This window comes from Drosophila miranda, chromosome XR (assembly GCF_003369915.1).
Source record: "Drosophila miranda strain MSH22 chromosome XR, D.miranda_PacBio2.1, whole genome shotgun sequence".
NCBI lineage: Eukaryota > Metazoa > Arthropoda > Insecta > Diptera > Drosophilidae > Drosophila > Drosophila miranda.
In genome coordinates, this window is record NC_046674.1 from 47,982,511 (window position 1) to 48,000,277 (window position 17,767).

Here is a 17,767-nt window from a genome sequence, read left to right on the forward strand (position 1 = left end):
CAGGATTCCAACAACATAACCGTGGCCAAGACGAGAGGGTTACAAGAGAACTATTACCAAAGTTGCTGTGCTTTCCTTGTTCTGAACAGTCGTTCAGGGAAGCCGGTATGTTGAGAAATTAGACGCGTAGTTTTAGTTCAATGTTCATTTATATTACAGCTGCCCTATTCATATGCTCATGATTGTATTGCACCGCTTAAGTAACTATTTTTACGCGCATAGCTGTGTTGTTAATGCTTGTGTCCAAAACATAGCTGTAACGTTCTCACAAGTATAGCTAAAGCGATGTGTACCGTTTTGCATTGATACGTCGCATCGCATGATCTTTCAATTCCCTTTTGGCTCGACTTCTTTTGTAGAGGGGAAGGAAAATAGATTCTTAACCAACCGCCAGCATATCGCTGTACAACCGCACAGATATCACCGATATTATATAATCATCATATTTATTAAATAAAACCTAGTAAAATTTATACAGTCCACTCATTCATATCCACATAGTATTATAAGCAGATTTGGCGCTTAGGTCAATTAGCTTATTTCCTTCAATATTTTTTTGACTTGGTATAAACAGTAGTGAACATTTTTTATATTTTATTAATATTGATCTTATGCTAGATTCGTTGTAATAATTGTTGTTTATTTTTTTGATCGCAGTTATAGATGATTGTGAGCTAGATCTAGATAATTTGCACAACACCATGGCTGAAAGTTATTGAAATCGGATTGCAAACCGGATTGAAGTGAAGTTTCCTTACACTGAACACAGAGCTTAACATAATCCGTATACATTAGTACTCGAGAGGCAAGTCATTAATAAAGATTATGAAGTGTAAGGGGCCTAGATGGCTGCCCTGAGGTACTCTAGAAGTAACCTTAACCTTATGATCTTTATCTGATAGCGAGGAAGAAGCAACTTTTAAAGCGGACAAGTGCTGCTCATAAATTGAGATATCCGAAGAAGGTGGAATATACGAGCAAGTTACTAAAAGAGAAATTAGTTCTTTTGGAAGGGTGGAAATATGACGAGAAGATGAGAATGGAACATTTGGCTGATTCTGACTTGGAAGAGCTGTGGGGTCCTATTCATCTTCTTAGGCTTAAGCCCCGGCCAAAATTTGGCAGAACAAATGGTGTCGAATGGAGTTAGGGAGACGCTTATCTTAAGAGAAGGTATCTCCCTGGCAAAAGAAAAGTTAAACCTCTCCACCTTAAGCCGACGGTTTTATTTTGTTTTTTATAAAAAGCACTAACATCATTAGATATGACGTCAGGGGCCAGCCGTGAAGCAAAACTCGTCATTGTAGCGGGAACCCCACCAGTAGGCAATATCCGGAGGTCCAGAACGTCGAATTATTAAGATCGGATTGCAAGCGAGAATGAAATGAAATGTTATTTACTGGAGACAGAGCTTAACATCATCCGCATACATGAGTACTCGAGAGTATGCTAATACCGAAGGCAAGTCAAGACTGTGAAAAGTAAGGGGCCTAGATGGCTGCCCTACGGTACGCTGGAAGTAATCTTGACTGGTGAAGAGAGGAAGTCTTTGAAGAGGACTCAACCTCTCCACCTTCAAGTCTGCGGCTTTTATTCTGACGGGAGACAAAAACTTGCCTCGTTGTTGAGAGCCCCCACCATTGGTTTTGCGTGGTACCTGAACGGAACGTCCTTTATGGAGGCGGAAGGGGGTGGGGCGAAATTTTGAAATACACTTGTGCAGGTACGATACCTTAGGAGTGTGGATACCAAATTTGGTTGCTCTAGCTCTTATAGTCTTTGAGATCTAGGCGCTCACTTTTAGCAGTAGGCAAAGCCTACCATGAAACGTGTGTGTTAGAGAGAGACAGAGCGAGATAGAATGCAATTTTTTCTTCATGTTGGCTATAATAATGATACGATCTGGTTCAGATTCTGCAGTCTAAAAGATATTGTCATTCTCTGCGATTCTGCGTTTTTGGTTTTCTTGTATCTTAAAAATTGTGGATGCCACAGATTTTCGTCCTTTGTGGGGGCGGAAGGGGGCGGCGCGAGAATTTGAAAAACACTTGTAACACCTGACATATTACAGAAGTCTGGATACAAAATGTGGTTGCTCTAGCTCTTTTAGTCTTTGAGCACTAGGCGCCAGTGCTGCCAACTTTTTATCAGAAAAAAAGCTGTTTCTATGTGAAGAAATCGAAGTAAAAGCTAAAAATTAATAAAACAACGCAATTAATGGTGTGAACTATTTTTTATTAAAGTGATATTTAATATGCATTTTATATTATTTTCATTAACTCATCCAGCTCTGTGGGGCTAGCTTCTGATGCGCACTTGTACGACATGGTCGTACCAATCATGCTTATGTAATTATGTGGCACTTCGTTGTCAAAACAGCTTTTTCAAAGTCTTAGCAAGCCATACTTGTATATTTAAATAAAAACTAGTGCACCTACTCATTTTTTACACGGTTTGGAAATAACACGGCTAGAAAATAACATTTTAAAATTTTTTAAACGTTTTTATTCCATTCAGCACGGTTTAAAATATCAACACAAATAGATAAAAGCACATACAGCTCACAAGCAGCTAGAAACCAAACGAAAACAAGACAGATCGTAAAGAGAATAAGTACATATTTGTTTCTCTTTTGATTTTCTTCGTATACACACATACAAACAAGCAAATTTACTGGTCGGAGTAATTGCAGATAGCAACAATTTAGGGGAACTCCCTATTTGTGGAAATTTAAGGGGATTACATTTTTTAAATATAAATATGCAATCAGACGGGTTTGGTAAAGAAATTTTTCTACATGTAAATTTGTTTTTCCAATATTTCCTTATTATTTCCCTATCGTATTTGCATACGATCAATGTCTTTTTTTACACGGTTTTTTCACGAACCAATCTACCATGTAAAAACAAAATTAGGTGTAATATCCCTTCACTGACAATAAAACTTTACCTTATGCACAGAATGCTATTGGTCCTGCTTAGTTTCTTGGAATTCCTTAGTTTTGTCTTAACCAGATGAACCTGGCTTAATACCCGCTAAATTTCCGCGTTTAACCACGGCAATGATATCATTTGCAGCGCAACAGGTCAAAAAATCAGCTGTTTTCACCAGAATCTTTATAGAAGTAAGCCTTCTAAAACTAGTGCTGTCGCTGATATTTTCCCCTTTATTAAATTAGATTAATATCGCTATATTTGCATTCAATTTCTGAATATTTTCAACTTTAAGGTAATCAAAAATTTTGCTAGTTCCATTTTCCTTAGCGCACAAGATTTTGTTGACGGAAAAAAGTCAACCTGTTTAAGAATTTCTAAATTATCTGATCTCAATGCACTCAAAGATGAATTAATTTTGCTATTGAGCCAAGCTCAATTTAAACTTCGATAATGGAGTTCAAGCTGTTGGTCACTACTCAATTCGCTGCCAAAGAAAATTTTGGAGTATCCGCTTGAAGCTCTAGAGGAAGATAGTCCAACTCAATATGTCAAAGTTCTTGAAATACGCTGGGACACGGCTGTAGACGAGCTTTCCTTCAAGTTGACCATTCCTGACGCCCCAAGTGCTCTGACAAAACGGATTTTGCTGTCTGAGCTTGCCAAGATCTACGATCCACCGGGGTTGCTTGCCCCCACAACTGTAATTCTAAATGTTCTCTTTCAAGACAGTTGGCTGAGCTCGGTCGAATGGAACGAATCATTACGAATCAACAGTTTGTAGCTGAAGATCATTTACCGGCATACGCCGCTGTCATCTACAGTCGCGTGAGACTCAAGTTAATCTACACATTTCCGATGAAGGAAATGATCTTGATTGTATGATCAACAAAGCTTCCTCCTAGTCACACCTCTTGCAGACAATTAGCTGTTGTTTTCGCCTCGTACATCGTCTTCGCTGCAAGGAACGCCTGTCCGCTCTCTAATCAAACATGTCCAGATGGAATTCTTCCAAGTGGACTGTAAGCAGCTGACCACTGGACAACCCATGGCAACTTTTTGGCAAATCGCTTTTCAAGTTTAGCCCACCCGCCGTTTTCTACATTCTGGATTGGATTATGCTGGAGCAGTTACCATCCAGACAAAGCTTGGTTTGCTACCTTTGTTTGTCTGTCCACCAAAGCAATTCATATTGAACTCGTAGAAAACTCGAGTCGCAACCAACCGCCCGCATATCGCTGTACCGCCGTATTTTAACTCCCGCTATTCATATAAACCACCTGTAAACCGTCGATATTACGTAATCACTAGATATATCAAATAAAACATATGAAAAAATAATACAGTCTAATAAATCATAACCAGTAACTAAGGAAAAAAGCTTGTCATCTATTTTGGGCATTAAGAAGTTAAGAGCTTATGTGGAAGAGCAACAATTTTCTATAATTACAGACGTCCCTTAAACAGTTTATGTCATAGTCCGACCTCAGCTCGCACTGTAGACTGTAGACGATTTATGTTCGAATTTATGGATTCCAAGACTTTTTCCGGAAATTATCAAATCCGCTCACAAATTTCCCTTGTCTTCTCACGCTTGCAGTTGTAAATCTCTTGAAAACCTATGTCGTCATTTTTTTGGCCAAACTTAGTGACAGACGTAAAGAACAATATTAACAGCTGCGACAGTGTAATTGCGTAAAATATCGAAATCACCCCTTTCGCCCGCCTCTTGGAAAACCGAGTGAAACGCAATAAACTTAAAAAAATCTATTTACCTACCAGTCGCTCTGGGAAAAAAAAAATATTTGTGGTGCTAGACCATTTTTTCAAATTTCCGTTTTAACGAGTGGAACGTTGTGAGTCGCTACTACAGCCGCTACTCTACATTTATACCCGATACTCAGTCAGTCTGGCTCCTCTCCACCATAGGGCGCACACAATGTACTACGAAGAGTGTGTGTGAGTGAGAGAGAAAGAGAATGAGTAAGCGCGTGGCTGGGCTTGAGTAGCCATTGCAAATTGCTTTGTTTCTTCTTGCTATAATGATAATCCGATCTGATCAAGATTTGCCAGTCTAGAAGATATGGTCATTCTCTACGATCTGCGCTATGTAAATTTTTTTTAGTGTCGCATTCAAGTGTTGGGGAGTGTACAACCCGATCAGAAGAACTGGGACGAACAGCTAAGTCATATATGCTGTTCATTGCGTTCAAGCGTTCACTCAGGTAATACTTCCAGCCCTTATAGTATGCTATTTGGTCAAAATATAGTTAAGAGTGGATCTGAGTACGAGTGCAATTCCACAGTGAAGATTAATTCGACTTGCTGCTCCTCGCCCAACTATCTCACCGAGACAAAGTCGGTCGGTCGCATCACAGACATCTTTCCGCCAGACATCTAGATCTGGATGTAGTCGTCTTTGCGGTGTGCCGAGGACAAGTAACCTCCTCCAACGTTAGCCATTTGTTCCGTCAATTTTAAATTCCTAGTTCATCATTTAGCATTGGTGTTATTAGTTTAAATATTTGGTGCCCTTTTTTCTGGTTGGAAAAAGCAGCGAAATGTATAACACGGAAATAGTGGTAATAATGGTGTTTTTCTTGTGCTAAAATTGTTGAACTGCAGAAAAAAGTGTGAGATTTTTTTATTGTCACATGTTTAATCCAGTTTGAAAGGAACTTTGCAGTAGGCCATGTAAGCGCTTTCATCGGTGGATCAACGCAAGTTGCACAATGAAATTTATAAGAAATTTGATTTTTGTTGCTCACGTAATCAAAACTCTCTTCGCTTAAGATGGGCGGTTGTCTCTCTCCAATACTCTCCTGCTGCCCATACACGCAGCGCCAAATAACTGCATGCTGGTGCTCTCTTAAGAACAAAGCGCAAAAGGGAAGATGAGAGGATATGCGCTCTGGCTCTTTTTCTTTGTTTTTGTCTGCTTATGATCGTGTTTTTGATTTGCCAATATAATATAACAGACCGTGCTTGAGTCCATGGTGATTTTATCAAAACACTTAGTGAGCGTCCTCCCGCCTCTGAAAATTGTTTCAGATTGCGTTTTACGGAATCTGGATGGCCTTTACTCGGCGACATAGTGAAGGCAATTTACAGTAAGCTTCCGTGATCTGCTGGCTCCGATTGTTTGATTGAGGATGGGCTAAAATATTTGACGCAAATTATTTGCTTTTGCACCCAACTTAGTCGTTCTGAAGGAGATTTGGAGCGAATTCTTTACATCACAAAGTGGTATTCGTAATGTTCAACTTTTCGCTTTTAGCTCTCTACTTAATATTTGAGTCTTCTTTCCTGTTCCTAGAACTCAAATTCTTTGTTCTAGGAACTGGAGCACTTGATGCCTTTTCAATGTTCTCGTTAAAGATTGCAATGTATTTTTTAAGTGCTAAGTATACGTATGTTCTCATGGAATTTCAAATATTTTTCGCGTTTATATGTTTTTAATCTTTGAGTCGTTTTCGTTAAAACGATTCCATGCGTCTTCGAGTGCTGTTTTTTTTTGGCTTTGAAGTTAATAATGAACCTACAAATTTATTCTCCAATGCATTGGACATTGCAATGTTAATCTTCACATCTAATATTGTACCACTGTGGCGGCAACCGATGTTGATCAACTAAGTAATAGTGAAATTGCACAACTGGTTGGAGAGAGTTTTTCTTATTTCCAGCAACTTCTTATTTATGTACAGCAACTAATGTTGATCTCCTGGTTGGTAATCGAACATAGATTTATTGATATTACACATTGGGCAAGACGGCCGATATTCTGGCATAAATTAAAAAAGTCATGGAAACGAAATCCTTTTTGAATGACACGTTATCATAATGTATACCGTAGCTAGGAAAACTGCATTTATCTTTTTGATTTTAATGCAGCCCTGAAAGGTTTGAAAGGCACTGAAAAAAAAGGATTAGAAAGGCCGGGGTATGTAAAATGTCTGAATGAAAAAATATGTTGTTCATATTTGTTAGTTTGTGCATATTGATTTGGGCCTTTCAAAACTTGAGAAATCTAAACCAACTTGCCTGTCTATTCTGATCCCTAACTTTTTTCGTGAAATTTTGTGTCACTTTCTAACAATAATAAATTAATAAAAAAAAGTGGTTATTAACTAATGTATATTCAATTAGCTACGACCCTTTTCGACCATTACACTTTTATGGTTGTTTTCATTTTGTAGGTTAGGCTGAATTTTTCTAAAAAATGCAGCTCAATATTTGGATATATATCAATAAAAATGCTTCCATTTTTATGAGCTTGATATTTTAGCAACTGCTAAAATATATTTAACTTAATCATGAAATTATGAACCCAGAAAACATGCCTTTGAGATGGGTCTTTCATTTGCTCCGCCAAATTTTGGCCGGAGCATTTGGTGGTGAAGTAGTTTAAGGCTAAGAAGAAGAATACGCCCCACATAACTGTTACAAATCATTCCAGTGTGCCATCCTCAACCTCATCTTTCTCTTCCTCATCGTCCCGTCCTGCTTCCACCCTTCCAAAAAACTAACTTCTCTTTTAATAACTTATCTCGAATGTTAGAGGTTTACGTAGTAAGCTCAGCATTCTTTTCCGGGATAGTGTTGCATTTGCTTCCCACGTTATTGTGTTTACTGAAACCTGGTTAAAGCCGGACATTCTTAGTTTCGAGGTTTTGGCAGGTCGGTACACAACTTTTAGAAAGGACCGTTCGTCTCGACGTGCAAAAGGGGCTCTGATTGCAGTGGACTCTATCTTCACGTCGAAACACTTCAAAGTCCAGGTTCAACCGGAACTGGAATTCCTGATTCTTCCCGCTTGCACTATATTCATTACTTGCTCGTATATTTCGTATATGAGCAGCACTTGTCCGCTTTAACCGCTGTTTTTTCCTCGCTATCAGATAAAGATCATATTATAGTTCTTGGTGACTTCAACTTGCCAGGAACTGTTTGGTTTTCGGTAAACGAGTCTAGTAACCTAGTGCCCATGTCATGACATGACTTTGTTGACGGCTTGCTTGACCTGTCCCTGTCTCAAGTCAACCATGTGAAAAATTCCTTTGGTCGATTGCTTGATCTTGAGCCCTTCCGCTCACTATACCTGAAGACGCCTACCATCCTACTTTGGAAGTATCGCTAGATATTGGACAAACTGTATTGGATCGGTCGAGTAGGCCACCTGAACGTGTCCGTTGCTTTCGTAAAGCCGAGTTTACGAAGCTTAATAAACTCATTAGGGATTTTGATTGGTCCGCTTTGTACTTGTGCACTGATGTCATAAAAGGCACAAAAATTGTTTACAATGCTCTTGGCACATTTTTTGATTCTTGTGTCCCGCTTTCTTGTCCGATTAGATCTGGAAAACCCCCTTGGTTTACCAAAGAGTTATCCAGTCTAAAAAATTTAAAATCAAGACCTAAAAATTTCAGGAAGATGGTTCTCCTACATCTCACTCTCGCTATGTAATAGCTCGGTCAAACTTTTCAGTTCTTAATGCACAATAAGAACTACCTATCTCGATGCAGGATACGTTTTTCTCAGGACCCTAAACAGTTTTACTGCTTCGTAAACAGTAAGCGTAGAATGTCCGCACACCCATCCTCGCTATCATTTTATAATACGTCGGCAAATAATGATCAGGCAATTGCCGATCTTTTTGCATAATTTTTCCAAACCACCTATTCTGAGGAAAGCTACTCTGGTCATCCGTAACCATACGGTTTACCGAGGTCGATTGGCATTTTCAGTCCCTTGTTAAATGAATGTTCTTTACTTCATGATCTTCGACTAGTTAAGCCGGTGTTCTCACCGGGTCCAGACGGGGTTCCAAGTTGTGTACTCAGGTACTGCGCCGAGGCTCTGTGTGGACCCTTGCTTAAACTATTCACTAATCTAATTTTAATTATTCATCCATCGATTCTTCTTGCTTCCGCCCGATCTGGTAGGAGTCGTTTATAATTCCTCTCCATAAAAAAGGTGGCAAGTCTGATGCAAAAAATTATAGAGGTATAGCAAAGTTATCCGCTATTCCCAAAATGTTGTAGAAGGTTTTAACTCCGCACTTGCAACATCTCTGCAAGTCACTTATATCTCCAACTCAGCATGGATTTATAAGGCGCCGATCAACCACCACTTGTTAGAGTTTACCTCTTTCATTATTAAAGGCTTTCAAGGTAACTTACAGACGGATGTTATTTACACCGACTTTAGTAAAGCATTCGACTCTGTAAACCATTCCCTTTTAGCGCATAAACTACACCTTTTAGGGTTTCCGACCAACCTCCTGAGATGGATCTCTAGCTATCTTTATTCCAGGTCTCAAAGAGTCCTCTTCAAAAACTCCCTCTCTTTACCAGTAAAGGTTTCTTCGGGAGTATCACAGGGCAGCCATCTTGGCCCTTACTCTTCACACTCTTTATTAATGACTTGCCTTCGGTATTAACATACTCTCGAGTACTTATGTATGCGGATGATGTTAAACTCTGTGTCCAGAATAAGGACATTTCATTTCATTCTCGCTTGCAATCCGATCTCAATAACTTTTAGTCATGGTGTTGTGCAAACTTGTTACACCTTAACGCCTCGAAATGCAAAGTTATGACATTTCATCGCTCTAGCCCTTTGTTGGCTCCCTATACCCTATTTGGTGGTTCTCTTGAGAGAATTACCCTGGTGGATGATCTGGGTGTTATGTTAGACCCCAAGTTAAAGTTTTAAGAACACATTTCTACCATGGTAAATAAGGCCATGGGCGTGCTTGGGTTTATAAAGAGGTGGTCAAAGGAATTTGACGACCCCTATATAACAAAGACTCTCTATACCTCGCTTGTTCGTCCGATCTTAGAATACGGCTCCTGTGTATGGTTCCCTGAGTACAAACTACACCAGGACCGTATAGAATCAATACAGAAAAACTTCTTACTCTTTGCTCTGCGGCCTTAACTGGGATGCGGGTGTGAGACTCCCATCTTACTCTAGTAGACAGCTATTAGTAAACCTCCCATCCTTAGTTAACCGTAGAAAAATTCTTGGTGTGATTTTTATGCACAACTTAATCAGGGGTGACATAGACAGCCCTGATCTGTTGAGCCGCATAAACTTCACGATTCCTATTAGACTGACTAGAAATTTTATACCGTTGTTCCTTCCACTTTGTAGATCGAATTATTCCTTGCATGAACCGTTTAGGATCTTATGCTCGGATTATGATTCCCTCTACCATATCATATCCACCACTAATTCTCTTCCTCTTATTAAATTACTAATCCTTACACACCTTTCTAGTAATTAGTAATTGTAGTGGTATTTGTATTTTGTATTTTGAATGCATGCCTAGTTCTCTTAGTAATTTTAGTGCTAATTTTCCTCGAATATTAGTCTAATAGCTATCTTTCCTGCATGCTCGCGTAACACCCTTCTGCTGGTTTCAGACGGGCCACTTGACGGTGCAGTAATTGCATCGCCTCTTGCAAGATGCAGTCATTCCATGTCAACGTCCAAGTAAGAAAGATTATGATAACAGATTTCTCCATTGTTAAAGATAGTAGCCCCCCATTTACACAGTTTAACTGTACATAGTTGAACTCTAAACATTAAACATTTTAGGGGAGACCAAGTAGTGACCCTGTGATTTTTTTGCTTGGAGACTTGGTCCTTTATGACTCTTATAACTTCTCCTGATCGATAGGCGTGGTGGCTTCAAGATTACTAGTTAGTGGCAGCACAAAGCTATTTATTGCTGGATGTGGTTTGATAAATGGCAAATGTATTTGCCTCCTCTTTGTTGCTACGAGCCCACTCTCCTGCTTGGGTACGTAACGGTGATTCACTCTCAATTTGGAATAGCTTGCTGTTTGTGGGGAGTTGCTCCATATAGTATATTTGAGCTCGGTTTTTCTCATCTTCTAGGGCTTTGCGTAGTAAACGGCTGCCTATTTTTAACCGATTCTTCAAGGAAGGTGATCTATAGACTTGCCAATCTCGTCGAAGCCTTCTTTTACCGCGGAGCAGCTCATCAAAATGGCTGGGAATACGACTACTGTTGATTAGCTGTTATTATAGCTGTGGAGTGCTTTGCAGCCAGTGACAGCCAGTACAGAAACTAATGCTTTCACTGAGCTTTCTAAGTCATCTTTGCAGTAGATGTCTGGGCAGCCATCAATATGTTAAGTTATATATTTCTTGTATTTCAGCCAATCCGTTTTTCTAGAGGTTAGAAAGTGGGGGCGTTTTTATACCCGATACTCAAAATGAGTATTAGGGTATATTAGATTTGTGGTGAAAATGGATGTGTGTAACGTCCAGAAGGAATCGTTGCTGACCCCATAAAGTATATATATTCTTGATCAGCATCAATAGCCGAGTCGATTGAGCCATGTCTGTTTGTCCGTCCGTCTGTCTGTCCGGACTTCTGCGATATGTCACTGTTACAAGTATATTTCAAAACTTTGCCTCGCCCACTTCCGCCCCCACAAAAGGCGAAAATCTGTGGCATCCACAATTTCAAAGATATGAGAAAACCAAAAACGCAGAATCGTAGAGAATGACCATCTCTGCGGAATCTGAATTGGATCGTATCATTATTATAGCCAGAATAAAGAAAACAATTTCATTTTTTTTGAGCCACACTCCTGAGATATCGGACCTTGACGAGTTTGTTTCATAATTTCGCCACACCCCATTCCGCCCTGATTTTCTGTCTATCTCGCACGCACTCTTTGTCGTTTAATGTAGCCATACTGACTATGTATCGGGTAAAAATGTAGAGTTGCGGTCGCAGCAGCAACTCACAACGTTCCCGCTCGTTTTTCGTTCGGTTTGCTGAGTTGAGATCCCAATGGTTGTGCATGGGCATTGTAGTCACCAGTTGCTATAAAGCGGTTACTTATTAGGTCGAAGAATTTTAAAAATTATGCTTCGGAAACGGAGAAGCGCGGGGGCAGAACTGCGGCTAGGTTTAAGTATTCGCTATGAGTTTCGATATGAATTGATATTTCCTGTAGATAAATTGTTGCAAATGATGGCAACGGATAATGCCTTATGTGACGCGTGATCAGAACTCCAGTACCTCCATGCGACTAGCGCATTAACATAAAATATAAATATCATCGGGATGATTTGTCGCATAGAAGTTGTAGTCATTAAGATGAAAATAATTTTTGTTTGTTAAGTGAGTCTCGGATATGAGCATGGCGTTAATGTCATGTGCTGTGAAATATCATTTGTATTTCAGAAATATTTATTTAGAAATACCATTTATTATGTTCAGAGCCATTTTGACTTTAAAGCTCTTATCTTTAAGTCCAGCTATTATCCCATTGATTCGAACTGTTAATTTGTTATCTTTGATAACCACTTATAATCCTTTGCTAGTTTTAAGTTCGTCATTGGCTTGTATTTTTGTTTCATTTATGTTATTAAAAAAAAAAAAATTGAGAACAATTTACTTGACGCACATAGGGGTTTGAGCGCTATCATCATCTTTTATAAGTCACTAAGAATCGCGAAATTTTTTCTTGTTAGCGCCTTATTTAGCAGAGTTTTTCAGACGTTTTGGTTATTTTTCTTTTTTGCTTAGTTGCTTAAGGGCTCAATTTTTTTTTTTTTAATTTGCTAATAGCGATCGATTCCTGTTTTTATTCAAACATTCCGTTAGCGTTTTCCGTTTTTTTTTGGTTGGGAGAGCTGGAGCTTGACGCAATAAGTTGACAATACCGGGCGCTGTGAAAATCCGAAATTTTGCTTAACGGACATAATAATTTTTACATTTGGAAGTCGGTTTTTAATAATGTCTAACAAAATTAATAATACCTCTTAAATGATTTTTTTCTTTATAAAGATGGCCTAATGTTTTGGTCTGATTGGGGAGAGGAACCAATGATTGAACGTTCGAATATGGATGGTCATGACCGCGTTATTATATCTTCAAAAAAACTTATATATCCGAATGGACTAGCCATTGACTTCGATAAAAGTAAACTATATTTCGTTGATGGTGGAACGAAGACTTTGGAGTATATGAATTTTAATGGCAGCGATCGTCGAGTAATTATAAGTGAGTAAACGAAGTTTGATTCCTATAGATTAGATAAAATCGTATTTTGCAATAGATGGCCTCAAACATCCGTTTGGATTAGACGTGAGTGATGGACGTGTGTACTGGACCGATTGGGATACTAAATCTGTAATGAGTGCGGACAAACTGACCGGAAAAGAAAGCAGAGTAATAATCGCAAATACCAGTGATCTAATGGACGTACGTGTTTTTCACCGCACTCGAAGGCGGGCATTTAATGCTTGTGACAAAGAAAATGGTGGCTGTTCGCACTTGTGTCTACTGAATCCGACAAGCTACACTTGTGCTTGCGCTGTTGGAGTACAGCTGAAGGAAGACAAGCGCACGTGTTCCGGAGGTCCTACTAAATACATAATTTTCGCTCATAGAATTGATATACGGCAAATTTCCTTGGACTTTGACCACTTGATTGACGTGGTTCTGCCTCTCCCCCAATATCAAATGCGGTAGCTTTGGATGTTGACAGAGATACGGGAAACATTTTTTGGTCTGACACTATCGAAAATGTCATAATGAGTTCAAGCCCCGATGGTCTGCACGTTCATAAAGTGGTTGGAGACAGCTTGGATAATCCTGATGGCTTGGTGGTTGATTCGATTGGTCGTACAATTTATTGGGCCGATGCAGGACGCCACACAATCGAGGTGGCAAGTGTTGACGGCAGTAACCGTCATATTATAGCCTACAAAGATCTCGAGTCTCCACGGGGTCTTGCTCTTGATTATGAAGCGGGTCTATTATTTTGGACTGATTGGGGACATTACCGAAAGATCGAGCGATCTCATTTAGATGGTAATGAACGATCACGAATTGTTACTGCCAACCTCGGATGGCCAAATGGCCTATCACTTGATTTAAAAAGCAAGCGCGTTTACTGGGTGGATGCGCGTCTAAAGACTATTGACTCCTGTGACTACACAGGGAACCAGCGCAAGTTAATTATGTCCTCCTTACACCATCCTTATGCCTTAGCTCTCACTGAAGAACATATTTATTGGACAGACTGGAAGTCAAAGGCTTTACACATGACTGAAAGGCGAAACATAACCGCAAAGCATGATGTAATGAATAACATTGATGGACTTATGGATATTAAAGTAATTTATCAGCGTCAATCTATGACGAAAAACGTGTGTGGTCGAAATAATGGTGGATGCTCTCACCTCTGTTTACGTAATCCATCAAGTTACACTTGCCAATGCCCCATTGGACTGCGGTTGCAAGAAAACAGTACAACACAATGTCAGAGTCTTCCCGAAGTAAGCATTGACCAAGAACGGTTAACTGAAGATGATTCATCTAAAATAAGTTCTTCATTTTTTACAGGACTACCTCCTCATAGCCTTGCGTTCTGGAATTGGAATGATTTCATTAAACACTGGAGACTACATGGATGTGGTGTTGCCTATAAATGGAGTTCATGGAGCTGTTGTCCTTGATTACCATTACCGGAAAAATTTTCTTTTTTTTGCCGATGTGAATTTGGATGTGATACGGAGAGTTAATCTGTTGAACTTTACTGATAGCAAAGTTATAGTGAGCACAGAAGTTCTAACACCCAATGGTATAGCTGTCGACTGGATTGCTGAAAATCTATACTGGTCCGATACTGATCGTAAGTTGATCGAAGTTGCACGGATTGATGGCAGCTGCCGTAAAAGACTAATCGAAGAAGACCTTGGTGACCCGCGGTCACTTATAGTCCATCCGAAAAAAGCGTATGTATGCATTCATAAGTTTTTATTAATCCAGAGTAATATTTACATTTTTTACTGTCAGATTTCTGTTTTGGACAGATTGGAGCTCACCTGCGAAAATCGAACGAAGCTTCTTAGATGGTACCAACCGTACGGTAATTGTAACTTCCGGAATTGGCTTTCCAACAGGCCTTACTATTGATTTCGAGTGAGCTTTCTACAGGCGAGCCTACTAATTAGAATATATTAATAAAGGGATTTTATTTTACGTAGAAACCGGCGTCTGCTATGGGCTGACGCGTTGGAAGACAACATTGGCCAAGTTGACTTTAATGGCAAGCGCCGTCAGACTATTATACAGTATGCACCGCACCCATTTGGTTTAACCATGGTAAGAAGGACCTTTTAATGAACAGTTGCGCATAAAAAATATTCTTTTTATTTTAAGTTTGACAACAATTTATTTTGGACTGATTGGTACAATAAGTCGGTGTACCGTTCACAGAGTGTACCAAGAAGCGGATACGTTAAAGTGCGTGATGCTCTAAGTGGTGCATTGGACATACGCGCCGTCTCTTTGCACCGCCAGGCTAAAAGCTGGAATCACTGTGCTCAGGAAAATGGTGGTTGTTCGGTTCTGTGTTTATATCGTGCAGTTGATTATGTGTGCGCCTGCCCCGACCGATCCGATCCAAATGAGCCTGTATGTTCCACGAGGCCAAAGGTGTTGGTTCATGCCCGCTTGGATAACGATCAACACGCTGAATACTCCGATGAACTCACAGAGGATTCTGCGCCGCCAAAACAGTTTGGTGACTTAAATACCGAAGATCAACAAGAGAAAAATCGCAAAATTGATAATGAGCGGGAGTTCTTTGTTCTCGTCGCGCTAGGTGTGGTCATTATCATGGTTGTTATAATAATGCTTGTCATTTTCAGTAAGGCGCCCTCTATCAATTCTTTAAATATATTCTGATATATTTATCATATATAATATTTTCAGTGCTTGCATTTAATACAAATCGAAAAAAACAGAAGCGTAACACTCGCGGTTCCAGTAGATCTGTACTAACCTTTTCAAATCCGAATTACAACGTCGATGGTACACCCATGGAACCAAAAACGAATATTTGGAAGCGATTTAAATACGATAAATCGATTGTAAGATATTAAAATCGTTCATCATTAAAAATGATATATGTATGTACATGCAAACTTAAATATATAATCAGCAGGAACGCGCCGGGACTTATGAAGAACGAAGTTTGACGACAGAAACTGCATCCTCCAGCCTCTTCGTTCCGACACCATCACCGATGGCATCACCGTCAACCAAAACAATCCAACTGACAACGCTCTCGACTATCACATAAACTGCGAAAAACACGAACGGCTTTATATAAGCAAGTCACATGACATATTTACCAAAAACAACTCTCTTATAACCATAATATTCTGTAAAAATTATGATAAATATGAATGATAAGCTGCTTACCTCGAAACAGCTTTCTCGATCTCTTTGGACTATTTTTGGCTTTACTTGAATTAAAAGTAAAATCTATTTCTTAGAACTTTGAAAGTGATATTTAAATTTTTGTTAACTTGTTTATGTGTAACTACTGCAAAGTATAACTACCAGCTAGTAGCTAGCAGCATATTGGAATATTTTTTGAATTTTTGTGATTATTTTACTGCTATTATTTATTGAATCTTCGAATCGTTTTACTGGGTCTGTTCTCAAGTCATTTGGCGTCGATTCTAAAATTGCGCTTAGAGCAGTTCAGATAAGAAGTGACTATAGAGCTCCTACTGAGTGTTCGCTATCTCCATCATTATCCAGTGCTGGGTTGAGCTCGATGTGTAAGTTTACGTATTTTGTATAACTTTTTTTCTTAACGAACCAAACCAAATTTTTCTGATCGATTTATAAATAAATACGGTCCTTATAAATATATACGGTCGTAAAACTAGACTTTGTGACAAACATTCACCGAAATGGAATTTACCGAGCTGAAAGGTTTTAAAAACTTGTTATTTTTATACCCGATACTCAAAATGAGTATTGGGGTATATTAGATTTGTGGTAAAAGTGGATGTGTGTAACGTCCAGAAGGAATCGTTTCCGACCCCATAAAGTATATATATTCTTGATCAGCATCAATAGCCGAGTCGATTGAGCCCTGTCTGTCTGTCCGTCTGTCCGTCTGTCCGTCTGTCCGTCCGTCCGTCTGTCCGTCCCCTTCAGCGCCTAGTGCTCAAAGACTATAAGAGCTAGAGCAACGATGTTTTGTATCCAGACTTCTGTGATATGTCACTGCTACAAAAATATTTCAAAACTTCGCCCCGCCCACTTCCGCCCCCACAAAAGACGAAAATCTGTGGCATCCACAATATTCCACATTCGAGAAAACTAAAAACGCAGAATCATAGATAATGACTATATCTATCAGATTGCTGAATCTTGATCAGATCAGATCATTTTTATAGCCAATAGGAACAAATCAATTTGCAGTGGCTACGCAGCGCCCGACGTCACGCTCAGACTGATTTTCTGTCTCTCTCGCACGCACTCTTTGTCGTGTCGTTCAATATTAGCGGCGTCTGCCGGAGGAGAGCCATACTGACTTAGTATCGGGTATAACCGTAGAGTTGCGGTGTCCGCAGCAACTCAGAACGTTCCCCCTCGTTCTTGTTTGATACATGCAAAAAGAGATGCGAATTTATCTTGATGTATATAAGAACAACCATTATATTGTCGCCAACAACTGTACGTGAGCTGCAGCGCAGTAGCAGCGCACTTTACTACCCTCTAGTACCAGGCAACAAGCTCGGCACCGGTGCCGCAATAGCTACTATTCTCCCCTTCCTGGTACCAGATCGATTACTGATCATCTATTCCAGCGAAGAATTTGGCACATGCATGTCCTAGGACGGTACCACTCCTGCTTCCCCGCTCGATCTCCTTCGATTCATCGTAGCTAGTTGCCCAGGAGGTAGTTCCGAACTAGTTACCAGAACAACGCCAGCAACTAGTTCCCCGCTCGATTCCCCTTCGATTACCTGAA

General features: G+C 39.7%; 1 protein-coding gene and 1 long non-coding RNA gene across 2 annotated transcripts; both read left to right on the top strand.

The window, feature by feature from the left end:
• Positions 1-90: 90 nt before the first annotated feature.
• LOC117186158 lies at positions 91-13,432 on the top strand. Its single transcript, XR_004471288.1, has 3 exons — positions 91-105; positions 12,769-12,984; positions 13,040-13,432. It is a non-coding gene; the product is annotated as an uncharacterized LOC117186158 (long non-coding RNA).
• Positions 13,433-13,434: 2 nt separating this feature from the next.
• On the top strand, positions 13,435-16,273 carry LOC117186154 (low-density lipoprotein receptor-related protein 4-like). Its single transcript, XM_033386358.1, has 7 exons — positions 13,435-14,264; positions 14,332-14,723; positions 14,785-14,910; positions 14,976-15,093; positions 15,151-15,640; positions 15,706-15,863; positions 15,935-16,273. The coding sequence occupies exons 1-7, from the start codon at positions 13,518-13,520 to the stop codon at positions 16,073-16,075; spliced, it is 2,172 nt and encodes a 723-aa protein (XP_033242249.1). The 5' UTR covers positions 13,435-13,517; the 3' UTR covers positions 16,076-16,273.
• The last annotated feature ends 1,494 nt before the right edge of the window (positions 16,274-17,767 follow it).

Excerpts from the sequence above, each read along its gene's own strand:
- LOC117186154 (XM_033386358.1), top strand. The coding sequence starts at position 13,518 with ATGAGTTCAAGCCCCGATGGTCTGCACGTTCATAAAGTGGTTGGAGAC. Across the intron at positions 14,724-14,784 it reads ATAGTCCATCCGAAAAAAGC|ATTTCTGTTTTGGACAGATT; the intron begins GTATGTATGCAT and ends TTTTACTGTCAG. Across the intron at positions 15,641-15,705 it reads AATAATGCTTGTCATTTTCA|TGCTTGCATTTAATACAAAT; the intron begins GTAAGGCGCCCT and ends TAATATTTTCAG.